The sequence below is a fragment of the Alosa alosa genome, chromosome 13 (genome assembly GCF_017589495.1).
Source record: "Alosa alosa isolate M-15738 ecotype Scorff River chromosome 13, AALO_Geno_1.1, whole genome shotgun sequence".
Classification (NCBI taxonomy): domain Eukaryota; kingdom Metazoa; phylum Chordata; class Actinopteri; order Clupeiformes; family Clupeidae; genus Alosa; species Alosa alosa.
The window spans coordinates 30870056-30886268 of NC_063201.1; the positions used below are offsets into that span (position 1 = coordinate 30870056).

General features: G+C 42.9%; 1 protein-coding gene across 6 annotated transcripts in view; it reads right to left on the minus strand.

Annotated features, from left to right (window-relative positions):
* Positions 1–16213, minus strand: part of ctnnb1 (catenin (cadherin-associated protein), beta 1) — a 31253-nt gene that overhangs the window by 1578 nt on the left and 13462 nt on the right. For 2 of the 6 annotated variants that reach the window (XM_048261888.1, XM_048261883.1), the window contains exons 1-15: positions 10606–10785; positions 4998–5048; positions 4393–4617; positions 4038–4291; positions 3703–3941; positions 3380–3581; positions 3141–3285; positions 2942–3045; positions 2787–2816; positions 2215–2553; positions 1965–2123; positions 1731–1850; positions 1425–1575; positions 434–555; positions 189–249 (exon numbers count right to left, since the gene is read on the minus strand). In XM_048261888.1, coding sequence (XP_048117845.1) covers positions 189–249; positions 434–555; positions 1425–1575; positions 1731–1850; positions 1965–2123; positions 2215–2553; positions 2787–2816; positions 2942–3045; positions 3141–3285; positions 3380–3581; positions 3703–3941; positions 4038–4291; positions 4393–4617; positions 4998–5010 — 2164 coding nt within the window. In that variant the 5' untranslated portion in view covers positions 5011–5048; positions 10606–10785. Of the gene's footprint in view, positions 1–188; positions 250–433; positions 556–1424; positions 1576–1730; positions 1851–1964; positions 2124–2214; positions 2554–2786; positions 2817–2941; positions 3046–3140; positions 3286–3379; positions 3582–3702; positions 3942–4037; positions 4292–4392; positions 4618–4997; positions 5049–10605; positions 10786–16213 lie in introns of those variants that run through there. The other 4 variants (XM_048261885.1, XM_048261884.1, XM_048261886.1 and 1 more) reach the window with 3 other exon arrangements.

Consider the following 16213-nt stretch of genomic DNA (forward strand, 5'->3'; position numbering starts at 1 on the left):
AACAGGCTGCTCTGTGCTCTCTTTTCGACATACACCTACACACCAGGCAGTGATCAGCAATAAGGGGAGCATGCCTTTAGTCACTGCTTCAGTTAAGTCATGTTAAAACCAAAACACCAGTCAGCACACACTGCTGCTTATTAGTCTGTATGCAAACCATGGAGAAGTAGAAAGGATGTGAAACTCACCGTCCTGTCTGTAGCCCAGAGGCTCTCCCTGTCCGCCCATGTCCAGGCCCAGCTCTCCCGTCTGTGGACACACACACACACACACACACACTCATCAGAGGGGGAACAGCACACTACACACACACACTTATAAGTAATCAAAAGCAAGTTCTCTTGTAGGACATGCCACTATAGGTGACTAATGTGCCATTCATAACATTAAGCACAAATGTAGACTAAGGGGTTAGTGTGTGTTGGCGTGTTACCTCATTCCAAGTCATTGGCTCCGTTCTGAACAGGGAGCTTGTGAGCTCAACAGACAGGCGCTTCTTGTAGTCCTGAGGCTTGTCCTCCGACATGCGGAACAGCACAGCGGCGGCATACGTGGCTGGTAGGGAGCAGAGGCGAGAGAGCGTTAAGCCCAGCAAACAGCCCAACAACAACATACATGCACACACATACACTTCGATTGAATTGACTAAACAAATTGGGCCCGACACTAGAGCCGAGACGCAGGTAGGCCATCTGATCTCTAGACATCGACTCCAGCGCTCAAGGTGTCAGTAATCAAATTTCTGACCTCTATACCAACAGCTTGTTTGATGTGCCAATGGATTTTAAAAACCAATATTGGCAAAACGGCAAACTACACAACAAACAAGGATGTTTGGAATTTCACTCAATACTTGTGGGGGTTTTTTTTGTTTTGTTTTTAACACAACCAGAATTTAAAACTACAAATCCAGAAAAAAACACATTTTCTAATGCCTGATTTTTCCCCATTTAATCTGTTCCATTAAAGAACAACTTTCAATACGACATTTGGAGATGAAGTGCAGTGTGCCGTATATAATGAGTTTGGCTGGAAAAATGAGCTACTGAAATGAGAAGTCTGACACTAGCAATGAGAACAATCTCACTGATCAGGCTTCATTTATTTTACAGCCTGTGGTCAAATAGCAGCTTCTCAGCAAACTTGCTGCCAAGACAGAGTCACAGATGTTTATTTGTCTGTCCGACTCTGCATCAACAGACTTTACAGCCTGCATATGCAATCTCTACTGCTTGCCATAATCATTTGGGAACACAGTCTTTCCTCTGCCACAAAACTTGCTCCCTGCCCTGCAATGTGTGCAATTGTTGGGATCAAATGACCGTAACATATTTCTCACCCAGGCTCAATATAACAAAGTCAGGACTGGACATGATGACAGTGCTGGACCTAGAGGGTCGACTGTGTTTAAAGTGGAAACGTACCGACACCCTCGTTCCTGGAGTGCAGCAGCTCTGTGAGTGGGGCGGTGGCTCCCTCGGCCTCGATGGCTTCCGCTGCCTCTTTGTCCTGAGCCAGCTCGCACAAGACGCCAGCAGCCACACGCTGAATGTTCTCAATGGGAGAGTACAAGAGCTGGAGGAAACCAAAAGGCACCATTAGATCAGAGGCTCCTCCAAGGTACACGAACGTGCTACACCAATGAATGAATCCTTGGTTCAAACACTGAATTCTATTGCACACAAAAGTATCATTGTGATCCGACATGGATGTAGCATCTCCAGACGTACCTGGACAAAGAGTGGAATGGTGTTGAGTCCCCGGATGACAATTCTGTTGTGAATGTCTCTGGCCAAGATGTGCAGGGCTCCTGTGCACCCCTCTACAATCTCCTCCATGCGAACTCCCTCCTGAGGAACACAGACAAAGAATATTACTTCCCCCTGACTCCAGCTCAGCTCCCCATCCATCCCTGTGCAGAAGTCTTTCATCCATCCATCCATCCATCAGTCCCTTCCACTCACCACAAACTGTTGCTGTGTGCCACCCATTGAGGTACGTCTCTGGGTGTCCTGGTGTGCCCTCACCAAGAGCTGCACTAGGCGTGGGATGGCACCCTGCTCACGCAGAGGAGCGTGGTTGGCAGGGCACAGTGCCAGGTTACGGATCAGTCCTACAGTGGCCTGGAAAGGACAAACAGGAGCACCATCTTTAGAAATCTTTCAGAAAGAGAGGACCAAACATGAACCACAGCCAGGCCAGAGTGCAACTCACCTTAATGAGAGGCCAATGTGAAGGTGGGTGCAGCAGCTTCACCACTACTGGCAGGCCGTAGTGCAGCCGCACGGCATTCTGGGCCATCTCGGCATCCTGGTGGCGCGAGGTGAGGTGGCGCAGGGCACAGATGGCTGGCTCGGTGATGTCCTCGCGGTCGCCAGCACGCAGCACGGTGCGCACCAACGCCTCGATGCCACCCACCTGGCACACCATCATCTTGTTCTTGTAGTTGTTGCAGGTTAGGTTGGACAGGATGCCCGCCGCACACGTCACAACGTTGATGTCGTCGGAGCCCAGCAGCTGCACCAGCGTGCCCAACAGACCCTCCATGCCCTCCTGAACAGAGCAGAGAACAGCCGTGCATCAGCTGCTGACACTTCCACAGCAACGCCATTAAACATTTGGAACATTTTTGAAGTTTACAAGTTTAAGTCTTTTGTCTGAATCAATAGGTTTTTTTTTTCTTTTTTTTTTTTTAAAGCCAAGTTCAGGGTCTGCTTAGGTTCAGCTCAGTTAAGTAAGCAGGTTGACCCCCCCCAGTGAGAAAGGCAGGAATGGCTACTCTTTACCTGCATCACATCTACTTCAGCTAAGGTCGTCTTCTCCATGGAAAGAGTGGGGAGACAGAAAGAGAGGTCTCATGTAGAGTGGAAGAAAAGGGAGGAAAGTGCACAAGAGGACGAGGTGCGTGCAGGTGGGACGAGCACAGGAAGCCTAGCCTTACCTGTTTGGTGGCAGCGTCTGACAAGTTCCTGAGGGTCCACAGGCAGTTCTGCACCAACCGCTGGCTGGGGTCCGTCAGGTGCAGCCCCAGAGCCTGCATGCCACCTACAGAGCAGCCAATCAGCCGGTCAGCACACACAAAACACCACTACGCAGCCAATGAGGATGGCACATTAATAGGCCATTAGTGGGGAACTTACCAGCTTCAACAATGGCAGGTTTGTTGCTTGAGCAGACAGAGAGTACTTTAAGGACTCTGCTGGTAGTCCACAGAAGCTTCTCATAGGTGTAGGTCCTCATGATGTTGACCAGTGCCTGTGGGCCTCCACTGGCCAGAATGATGAGCTACAAGAGGAAGAGGTCGGTCAGCTACTGAACTAATGGAGACAAAACTACACCATGGCAGCCATTAAAAAAATAAATAAAACACAACTCTTACTTTGCTTTCTTGGTTGCCATAGGCCAGAATCTGAAGGCAATCTGTCGTGATGGCCAGGAACTTGACATTGGTCTTGTTGAGCAGCGCCACCATCTTCTGCAGGCCGCCAGCCAGGCGTGCGGCCATCTTGGTTCCCTCCTGGTGCAGGAGCAGGTTGTGTAGGGTTGTGATGGCGTAGAAGAGCACCGAGTCCACTGGGGAACTGAAGGAGGAACCAAACAAGAGAACCACACTCAGCATCCATACAAACACACCACACAGCAACTAAGCACAACTCGCATTTAGCAGAGTGGGCAGTCCTAATATACACTCGTGAGCCTTACCCCAGCATCTTGACCAGGGCGGGGATGCCGCCAGACTTGAAGATGGCCAGCAGGCCCTCTCTGTGGTGGGAGAGGTTGTGCAGTGTGCCGGCGGTGCAGCGGGCCGTCTCAACGTCGCCTGTGTTCTGCATGGTCCGCACGATGGCTGACACCATCTGCGGCGAGCGCATGATGGCATGACGGGAGGCCTCCTTCTTAGACAGCTGGTGTACCATGACTGCTGCCTTGTTCACCACCACCTGAAAGAAAAAGACATGCACTTCAGATGCAGGTTCGACTGCAGTCTACTACATTTAACAGGATTCAATCTGTGTGTGTGTGTGGCGCATGTGTACCTGGTCCTCGTCGTTTAGGAGCTTGGTGAGCTCAGGAATGGCGCGTGTGGCCAGCTCGGCATCATCCTGGTAGTTGATGAGGTTGACCACGGCGTGCTTGAGCATCTGCGAGGGCTCGGCCAGCCTCTGCACGTTGGTGGGGTGGGTGCCGTCAAACTGCGTGGAGGGGATCTGCATGCCCTCGTCCAGCGTCTCGGGGAACATGGCCGCCCGCACCCTCTGTGCCCGCGTGAGGGCATACTGCCCGTCCATATCTGAGGAGACACACCACGTCAGTGCCACTTGCCCAGAGGTTCCTCACCACAGTAAAGCTCTACTGATGTGGAGGGGTGGACAGCGTGTACCAGAAGCCTACCTGCAACTTGGTCCTGAGGGAAGGACTGGTTGAAGCCCTGCTCCCACTCGTACAGAACCTGGTTGTCCACATCGTCCTCCTCTGGGTTGCCCTTGCCGCTGAGGGAGGGCGCTGTGGTGGTGGCCCCAGAGTGGATACCAGAGTCCAGGTAAGACTGCTGCTGCCAGTGGCTGACAGCAGCCTTACGGTCCGGCTCCATGGCCATGTCCAACTCCATCAGATCCGCTGGGGGGAAAGGCAGCAGGACGTTAGAAATGCACCCAGGCATTACCATTTAGATAGTCTGGGAGTACAGTTAAAAGTGTTCATAGTAAACGGGAACCATCTACACAAGACTACACAATATGAAACCTATAAAATACAACACAAAACCAGTTAAAATTCATTTTTTATAACACTAACTAATAAGTACTGAAATGAGTTACTCCTTCCTCTAACACATCTTTCATATTTGTTTTGAGCTGTACAAAACTTGAGGCCCTTTTCAGTAAATATTGACTGAAGACTGCTATCCATTCAAATAATTATACAGAGACTAGAATGGAAGAGGGGACAGAGGTGGAAAGGTGTTTTCTGCAGTGGGGTGTGACAGCGGGGATACTCACATTGGGTAGCCATGTTCCTCTCACAGCCTGCAGCCTGCACAGCTTCCTAATCTGAGAACAGAGAACAGCAGTCAACCACTGTAGCACAGCACCAGACAGACACCACTCAAACAAAAGGGTTACATTTGTATACTGTGAAATACACCATCAGCACTGCGGCTGCCCAGAGGTTCATCACATCATATCGCTCAGATTAAAATAACCACATAACCAGAGTTGACCCAACATCACACACAAAAGGCTCAGCAGCTAGTTAATGTTAAAACCAAATGAAAAATGTCATTTAAAGAAGCACACAATTAAACTAGCCTACACTGGATATCCACTTTCCATGTCCTATCACAAATGCTGAGCCAACTTGCAGGAAAAAAAAAAACAGTGATTCGGAGTACTCAACTGCAGCTCATAGCTTATAGCCTACTACCATAGTACACAACTTCAGAAACCACTTGGAAGAATCAAGGCAAGTTTTGGTGGTTTCAGATTCCGGTTTCCAATGACTGTTTTGTAAGTGTGTGTGTGTGAGCAGAACACCACAATGACGGCAGACTGAGAATCTCCATTTCCTGCTGACAGCCTGAACACACAATGAACAAGTGACTCAGAGCAGACTTCCTCTGATCGTCGAGATTAGCCAGAGGTGCATGAATAAAACCTCCCAGTCACCACACACACACACGGCAGTCTAACATAGAAAAAACAAATTTGAAATGAAATTTCAATTTTCAAATGCAGAAAAAGAAAAACAAGACTGGAAATCACTCAAAAAGTAGACTTCAAAAAGCCAAAAATGATTGTTTTTCTACAGTTTTCATTTGGAGCCTATGCACCAACACTGTAAGACGCAGGTTTATTATTTTGGATATTTAATTTTCAAATGCAACCAGAAAATACAGCTAAAACAATAGTCACAAAAGTGCGTACTAGCATAGTCTACCAAAACAGTGAATCCAAACTGTTTCACAATCTTATCAAGCAGCTCTACATACTGCTCAACAGTATAATAATGGCCCATCCACACTGAGGTAACTGCCCATTTAGGACTGAAGTGAAGTCTTCTACTAAGCCTTTACCCATCAGGACTGAACACCTCTTCACAATGGCCTGCAGTGAGTCATCCAGACCTGGGGCCACCCCACCCCCTCCCATTACCATATCATTAGGGTTTCACCCTCATGTCTGACCTCACAGCACTCCCTCATGCGTTTCCAAAGCCCCCCAAAACACCCACTTCACATTACAAATGAGGCAAATCTACAGGGTTTGCGTGACTATAAAGTAAATTTTCAAAACCTGTCAACCCAAAAGTGTCCAACAGTAAAAAGCTGTAAACAGCAGCTTTCAGTAATGCTCAAATAAAAAGATGTGATGTTTTAGATAGATTGATACTTGATATTGATCCCCAAGGGGAAATTCAAGTTGTTTTAGCACATCCAGTGAGTGCCAGTCTGTGAGTAACGCAAAACATCGCAAAACATTCAATTGTATTTTAGGACATCCTTGAGACATTACCCTAAAGAAAGAATGTGTAGGCCTGATACTGGAATTCATGCCACTCATAGCATACCTGTTGCAGACATGAAGTGAGTATCTCAGAAGCACAAGCTGTAAGACAACAGCATTTTACTTTTGGGGGGGTGGGGGAGAGAGACTAGTGTTTAGGGACAATATTGTCACAATAGAGCACTGATAAACATAGCACAATATTTGTGTGATATTGCCTCAGAAGCTACAAAAATGGTACTGTGAGAAGAAAACCACGGCAAGATGGCTGCAGACATTTCCAGCATACGAAAAACAATTATATGGTAGAAATATATTGCAGAACTGAATCACAATAATTATTGTGATTCAGTTCAATACTGTATCATAAAATGTTAAGAATCACAATACATCATGGTCCAAATGTTGTGATCGTATTGCTGCCTCTGCGGCAATTCCTAGCACTATGCTTTACTGTCAAAGATTACAAAAACCCCCCACACATGCACGCACACCTCCCTAATACTTCCACTGCACATGGCTGTGAATGAGCCTCAGTCTAACTACACCAAAATCATTAAAGCTTCACGTCCCCTTGTTTTTCCACTGTCTTGACTTGCATGCCACGACGGAGCCAATTATCAAGCTTTTGGCCTCCTTCCACATCCTCAAACTTGAGTCACAAGAAACCGCTTTAAAGCAGGCCATGGCTGGAGCCCTCATTTATTCACCAGCGGGAGCCCAGGCAGCACCACCGCCAGCATCAGACTTCCACCACAACATTTCACATGTAGCAGTCACTAGGCACACCCTTTATTCAAAGAAGCACACCGCACAACTCGGAGGCTACATTTTGTCAATGGTCCGGTGATGGAACTATGCCACGGTTTGTTCACAGCTCAACTAACTTTTTTACATTGCAACACTACATACATAGACTCACAAAAAAATGCTTATTGACTATTTGGTCAGCATGTCAACGAAGCTGTGGCCCCCAGCTGCTGTGCTGACCAGCGTTTGATGGTGGCATGGCCTGGTTTAAGCTGCCTACCAGCAGCTGTGGCACTACAAGAATGTGAGGAGTCAGCAGCCAGGGCCTCATGAACCCACCGCCCAACTGCCCCACCAAAAACAATGGCCGACCCTGGCTGCTACCCCCACCTCAACACAGCCCAAATACCACAGGCTATTCAGTAGACCGGCCACTCAGACAGACTGCTAAGACTACATATGGACTCTGATGTCCTCATCCAGATCACTTTATGGCCAACAGCATCCTAATAGAACCTCCCTACACTGGTGACCCAACGCCAAATGGTTTCAATACCACCAAATGCGTACAAGTGGAATCGAGGAAAATACACCACAACAGAACTCTGGTAACTGGTCATGATGGAACATAAGCCTATCACTATGCATGTTTACTCAGATTGGTAATGCATATTATAACTGGAAATGTTGAACCTTAGGCTGCGACACTGCCACTTCATTGAGCGAGGTCACCTGGCTTTTAGACATGGTAAATTAACCTTCACAGATTATTTAGAACCACCACACAAGGAAATACTAAAAGCTACAGAGTTTGCTCACAATGACCAGCAGAAACAAGCTGCCACATTAAACATTTGCCTTTTCAAAATTACAGTCACGGTTGGAAGACAGCCAGTCTGTACACCAGACACTAATTGTACAGTGGTCAATTACACATTTTGCTGTAATGCGATCTCAACAACAAGACACCTAAGAGCAACTTGTCATAAGTTGCCTAGCTGTTACAGGCACCAGAAAATTATTGATCAGACAAAAGTAGTTTATAGATATATTCTCACTATGTAAGGAATGCTTAGCCACAGCGACCATGGCAGTGACCCAATGATTAAGCAGCTTTCCGTAAATCTTAGGGCCACTGCTAAGAACAAAAAAAGGTACAACTGTATGTGTGGTAAAAAAATATATGAGGTTATGTGGTTAACCATCGCTAACTACATTTTGCTATACAGCAATTAGGCTTCCCAGTTCGAATGTGAAAGAAAACTACCTCTACCCCTAACTTGATTATGCCGTCGTATTCTATGGGAAGAAATGCGCATTGGCATCGAAGTATTTGACTACTGGGGAAAAAAAGAAAACCCACCGCGACAAATCTACACAACTCATCATTGCAACGATAGTTCACCCATTCACTAATGTCCACATTAATGTGCAATGAAAGTCATTTATTTAAAATGAGGACAACGGCCAACATGAACATATTGATCTGCGATGCCCCTAGCGCGAACGTAGGGTACGCTTCGTCGGCGGCACCAAGTGGCATTTCCCTCTACCTCGCCCGGCTTCTGGTTCTATACGTATTTTTAAAAGAGCAGGGAAAATAACATCAAACATGTGGGGGTATTTCCTGAACCACCCTCCTTGTTAATGTTTTGCACGCCTAAACACGGTGCTTTACCGAGATCGGAAGGCTTCAGCGAGTCCCCACCCCCACAGGCAGGTCTCGATCACGACCTCGGCTCCCTTTACAAGTTACCGCTACCAGTGCAGACAGAGTCGGATTTCAATCCAGGCTCCTCCTCGACTTCCTTTCCATTCCAACCACATCGGCCCAAGAATGTTGTATCCCTTTGTCCCTTTCAATAAGTAATATGCAACCATGAAAAATCTTTATCGAAGCCCGTTTGAAGAAATAACAAAGTCAAAACTTTACTTTGCGTATTCCCAAAAGCAATGGTGACTTGGACTGATAAATGGCGAACAACACGGACACAGATTTTAGACATGTGCCAAACACAAGAAAAAACAGGAAAACGTATTCCCATATAATTAAAATGATGTTTCATTAAAACAACAACGCATGGTGTTTAAATGATACGTGGTACCGCATCGTTCTACCTTGAAGCACCACGAGCTAACATACGTTACCTAGCTTACTGGCTTTTGGGAACCAACGTTAGCTTACTCAGACTCTTATTAATCGGCCAGATCAAAAGTTTGCCTAACCGAGTAAACACAAAAACAGACATGTTGGGTGATTAAGCCGCCCCTGCTGCAAGATCGTAGCTCTTGCTTAAAAACGCATTGCATGAAGTTCAATCCCTTTCAACTACCCACCACACACTCCATTAACAAGGAGTGTGTACACAAAGATGTTTTGAATGGCCACGCATAGCCAAGTCACTAAGTTAGAAAGTATCACTAGCCAGCCAGTCTTCCATCAAGGCAGATGCCTGCGATAACGTTAACGTTACATTACCTTAAGTTTCTTACATGACTAGAGTTAAATTATCTGAGTAACATTGCTATTATAAATCGAGGCTCACAATAACTTGATTAATGTTCATGTTAAACCTAGAGCACAGTGGGATATCACAACGTTAACGTTTGCTGGTTAACATCAGGCACGAAGTCTGCTAAGATGACCGCTAGCTAGGAAGCGCTATTACTGATAATACAAGCCGACGCTGCAACCAATTTAAAAATACAAACGCACGTTAACCAGCGTTACTACAGATCAACGTTAACCTAGCTTCTAACATTAAGCCGTTTGAAACCACAACAAATTTTAACGAGAAGGTCAACTTATTTCCGCGATAACGTTAACGTAGTGCATCAGCACTACAAATCAGAGGCAATCAATGGTTACCAGTTACGTTAACGTTAGCTTGCCAAGTTTTAAAGACTCAGATAATGAGTATAATATGAGCGGCTACCGTTAATGTTACCCAAGAATATCAGCCCAAACATGTTCCTGTTAACGTTATTTACAACTCGATATAAGACAAACACGTTCAAAAGCAGTTCCCCAGAAATTTCTATGTTAACGTTAATGAAGCCAATGGGGGCTTCTACTAGAACTACACCTCCCGCTACAAAAGAGTTAAAGAGTAACCGGTATCCAAAATAAGATCCCCTGCACCTTAAGTAGACGGTTAGCTGAAATTAGCTAACAAGCTAACGTTACAGCACAGCTATCGTAGGATACAAAATCTCAAAGCCAACTAGCTAACGTTACATGGTTATGCTGATCTAATGTTAAGACAATATGTTGCTAGCAACACCACTAATGTTAGCGACCATGTGAACACAAACCGTTAGATACTAAAGGAGCACTATTTCAGTTTAAACTCACCCGAGAAAAATAAGTATATCCGTTTCTCCCGTCAGCTGTGCAAATCAGTGGCTTGTGTTAAAACAGAGAAAACCAACAAATCGCCACTACTAGGTTACTCCACCTCCAGTCGCTGTTGACGAAGACTCTCCGCACACCAATGTTGCCCTGGCAGGGTGTGAGGGGAGGGAAGATGGCGACGCATTCTGTGCAAGCCATTATAACAACTCTTGCGGTTGCCGTATCCTGCCGCCACTGAATAAAATAGATACCCTTTTTTTAAACAGAACCGTAAAATAGACCACAAAACCTCAGAAATTAATACAATGATGTCTGAAAATTTTATTTTCATTTTGCATATATACAAATGTAATTTAAAAGATAAAATATGCTTTAAAAAAACTACTGTATTGGCGTGCATGCGCAGGGATACAGTTGTGATGTGAGCGACTTGCCTATTCATTAACTTACGTCTCCTCAGCGATGTGCAAGCTGATTGTTTTTTTTTTTTTTTTTTTTTTTACTTGGGCTAGGTATCAGACTACAGTGTGATGGACCTAAATAAGTGCTGATTTACCGTTGGAATTAATTACTCAGTCAAACAGCATTTGGAAGTCAATTTATCATTTATCTGGTTGCATAGACCCATGCCATCACATTAGAGGGCGTTGAAACTTTAGGATAGGCTACATTCCATCTCAAAGGAACCATACAGCAGGGTATTTGTCTGAGGTCAACTTGTTGACACACTGGAGGTCAGTTCATCTGCCGATGCCTTGTCCAAACCCTGTAATCTGGCATGTTTTTATGTCACATAGGCTTTCGATTAATTAATCAGTTGCCTTGGTCTGGCCATGTTTCAATACAGAGCATTTGTACAAAGTAGAAAATCTAAAGGAGCTGCATCAGCGCATGGATAATTCTGTAATCACAGAACCTGGACCCTGTGGAGTAGTCAGAAACTGCTTCGACATCAGCACAAATAGGCAAATAGATAGCATTGCAGTGCCAACACTGAGTGGTAGCCTAGCTTATTCTATCAGTTGACAAAGCTACGGGATCATAGAACAAGTCTGATGGGCTAATTGAAGTTTTTTAAACACTTCCACTAGCCTATTTTGGTCAAACGGGAAACTAAATAACTGTTTTATATGTGACTTAAAATAAAACGTGTAGCCTAAATAATGTAGCCTATTTCTAAAATAAACCACTGCAATGTGAAGTTCAGAGGCTTGTTTTGTATAGGCAAATCCGGTTAATAGCAAATGTTTCTGCTTAAAACACAGATTGTGAATGTCGCTGGAAATAAGTGGGCTAGGCCTACACAATATGTGATTTTGGATGGCCTAAAAGGATGAGGTGAAGGTGGAACCTTGATTTGTTCTGCTTCTAAAGTTGAAATAAGCCTCAGAGAAGGTTATAACTAAGCTGTAGGCTAAAGGCTATATTTTATGATTGCACAATCCATTAGGCCTATTATTAGGCCTCGCAAAAGGGTGAAATATGTATAGGCTAGGCTATAATGACAGAAGCTCGTAGTTTGTGTCTTGGTTATGTCTTAATAGTTTAGATTGGCAATATAATGCAATACATGTGACCAGTGCAGTTTGTTTCCAGTTTGAGACTATTTTCTGACTTAAATGTAGCGAGTTATTAATTTCGAATTCAGAAGCAGGACTCTAACCTGCAAGCTTAAGGAAAATATTAAAATATTTACTTTAGACAGATGAACCAACTCACCTATCATCATCATTTAATATTTGTTAAAAACATCACCTTTATAATTAGGCCAACTCATTAAATCAATCAATCAATATTTCTATTTTTTCCTTTAGTAGGCCTACTGTTCAAAATGTGAACACGACTAAATGTAAAAAATAGAACATCCTAAAATCATTTTGACAAGATTGCACTTTTATTCCAAAGGATAACTTAAATGTGGTTGGCTGCTTATTAGCCTTCAAGTAAAATCCTGAACAGTTTAACATAAACATACTATAGCCTAATTACAATCCAGAAGTGCTACAACTCATAGTTGAATTTATAGTTATAGTCTATATATATATAGTTATAATTTATAGTTATAGTCTATATATAATATATAGTGGATAATTGAATTTAACATTACAATGTGCTATGCTACCTTTTGTATAGAGGTGGTGAGTTTGATTAACTTAAACCTCTCATAAACATATGTGTTACCCATAGTACCCATAGTAACTATGTGTGTAGCCTATGACACACATTCATAGATATTTGTTTTTACAAACCATTTAGATATCAATGGTGGGATGATGATTAAAATAGGTAGGCTTATAATTTACATTTGTAGGCCTATATGGATCCCAACCCAATATTTTGTGCATAAGTTAGGCCTACATTTAGCACAGCCACCAATAGCATTGTGATCCACTTTTAAGTCCACAGACTACCTACTGTGATGCACCCGCCTCCGAGTTTTTGCAGAACAAGAAGACTGTTTATGTTGGTGATGTTTTCTGTAATGAAATTACAAGATTGTATGAACAGAGCTTTTAAATTGCCATATTGTAGGTTTTCTGTAGCTTAGCTTACTGCGAGTGCACCCCCACCCTCTCCATATATATATATATATGTATTGAAAAGAACACATTGACATGAAAAACTACCTCAGTATTACATTTGCAATGCCTGTACCTCCTCAGTAGCAGTGAGCTCTTTGGTAGTCACAGGTTGTGCTCATAGCCAGGAGTGTTACATTACCTCAAGGAAAACTCAGGTCATACATCCCCACATGGAACGACTGGATACACTGAGCAGTTGATGTGTGTGTATATGTATATTTTTGTGTGAGACAGAGTGTGTGTGTGAGGGAAGGGGGCGTTCCCTTGGGATACTGCAGGGATTGATGCAGAGTTGTGAGGGGAGGGGCTCCATTCTTTGCCAATGAAAGGAGGCAGCAGACTAAAAACCCACTTGTGTGCTGGCAGGATTGTGTATCCTGACCTCTACTTAGCCAAGGGTCCTGACTCCACATCCTGACAGGGACAATATTTGCAGCACGGCCGTGTCAGAGCACCCAGCTAGATAAGGTGCAACCCTGCTGCGACCCAGTGTGGCAGGGCCGAGATGTGTTAATATCCATTTAGCAGTGATCTCGACAGTAGCATGACCACATAATACAGTCGTATTCAGAACAAATAATCTGCTAAAATACAAGCTAAATTCAGTCAGGGTTCTGAAAGGACATGCCACTGCTGCTTACGTGAAATACAGAAATGTCAGGCTTGATGCTATTTATCTGATATACATCTGAAAGAACAGCAATTAACATTAACACTCTAAATTGGCATCATAAAGTTTCTTGAAAGAATTGTTACAATCATCATTCACAACCAGTATGTTCAAAAACATAAGTATTGCATGAGCAAATGCATTTGTCCTCTTTGGAAAGAAAAACACTGCATTTTTTTGTTAAAATCTTAACAAAAAAATCAAAATTAAGCTATTAAAATATCTTTTAAAAAAATACAATGTCCAAAGTACTTTTCTTCAGTGCTGATGCAAAATATTTCCTGTCACATTAGCAGAAACAATAGCCTATTGATTTATTTGCAACAAATTTAGATTTGCCTTGATGAAAAGATCACAACATTCTTAATGTTAATACATACATTTAATAAGAAATTGATGAAGTAAAATATACACATATAAATATATAATAGTTTTGGTTTAAAAGCATACATCTTGCTCCAGCCATATTCTGAAAACAAATTATGTCCACTTATCACCATTAACAGCATCTCTTGAGCCAAGGTGTGTGCGAGATGACCAGCAATAAATACAACCTAACATTGCAAAATAATATTAGAAGCAGACCATAAAAATCAGAATAGATGTTGGAATAGTCATTGCTACTAGCCCCCTCAGCCATAACCTGTGTTAGCCTTCTACTGCCCTGACTCTGAGGACTGCTATAAGTCACTCGCTTCATTAGAAAGGGTAACAACCTGAATCCATGCTTCCCCCCTTTTGTGTCCATTGTTGTGTTGACAAACTCAGCTTTTAGCGACAGTCTGTAACCACAGCAATATTGTTGAGATTTGTTCAGATTGATGCAACTGAATGCCTGGATAACCATTTAGATGGGCTTTAGCAAATAAAACCTGACTTGGCCTCTTTTCTCTTTCTCAGTTAAATTTCTAGTGACCACTGAGACACATTTTAAAAATTTCAGACATGTTTATTTGCAGACAAAGCATCACTTTTTGCACATATAATTTCAGTATATATCAAATTCAGATTTTGTGGGGCCTTTATTAAAAAAACACTGAAAAAATATCCAAGATGGCAACACTAACAGCATGCACATCCAGTAATATAGACTTACCCTGTAAACAAATTAATTACATGTAGTCTCAGATCAGGGAGGTCATCATATTCTCTATTAAATGTCTGAAGAATAACATCACCAGGAAATATTGGTTCATTTTCACACATATCAGAGAGATTTGATTCAAACGCAATGTCCAATAATCAATTGTCATCACACAAAGAAAGTGAAACATTGATTTGATGGTCATTCTTGGTTTTGATATTTTTTCTATTTAAATATCACTGCTGTTATGTGATAAACATCCCTTTTGTAGTCTTCAAAACTACCTATACTTCTCCTCAGCAAACCTGATCTGTCAACAATTAAAGGAAAGGGATTGAAGGAATAGAAAAATAAATTGTGACAATATAGACGTTATGTGAGTTCTGTAGCTGAATAATAAGACTTCATCAAAGAATCATAAACATTTTTCAAAATGTAGTGACAGTCTAAAATGCATTCACTGTGATGGTGCAAAAGGATTCTGTATTGCAGTGCATGATTATTTATTGTATATCGACACAACGATTTGAAAATAAAGCAGTTTCAAATAGTGTTCAATCTGTTCACCTCCATTTCCATGAATTCCATGCAATGAATACAATTGTGATTTAAAAAAAATAGCAAGTCAATTTTATGGGGATTTTAAATTTGTGAATGACATGATAACAAATTCTTGGAATTCATAACTCTATATCCAATGCCAATTTAACATATCATATTCTCAGGCAAGTTGCAGCATGACAGCATATCATCCAAAGTTAGATGGAAAGATTTTAGATGTTATAATGCATCTCATTAAATTTATTACCCTTAGTAGAAATAGCCTGGTGGATTATGAAGGGGAAAATTTCTATCAGACCTGATAAAGTGCCTGCTTGGTATTCAGCAGTAAAATTTCTCCTGGAATATCAAGCCATTGCAATAAGTCTCTCATCCTGACTTGTGTTGAACAGAATCTCTCTTACAGGGTGTTGATTTGTAGGCTTGATGCTACTCTGAAAGAGGGAGAGCTGCCTGTAAACAATGGTGGGATTTAAGAGCGACAGTGTATGACTGAGCACTTCTCTTAATCCAGTTAATGGACAAAAAGAGAAGCCTGTATTATGTATTTAAAGGCCTGTTGAGCAGTGTTTTTCTGTTACAGCACACTCTTGTCATATCGTTATGAGCTGATGTGAGGAGCGTAGCACTGTATTGACATCTAGAAGGCGCTATGACAGAGAGGAGGAACTGACAAGAGGGACACAGAAGGGTAAGGTATGTACTGTACAA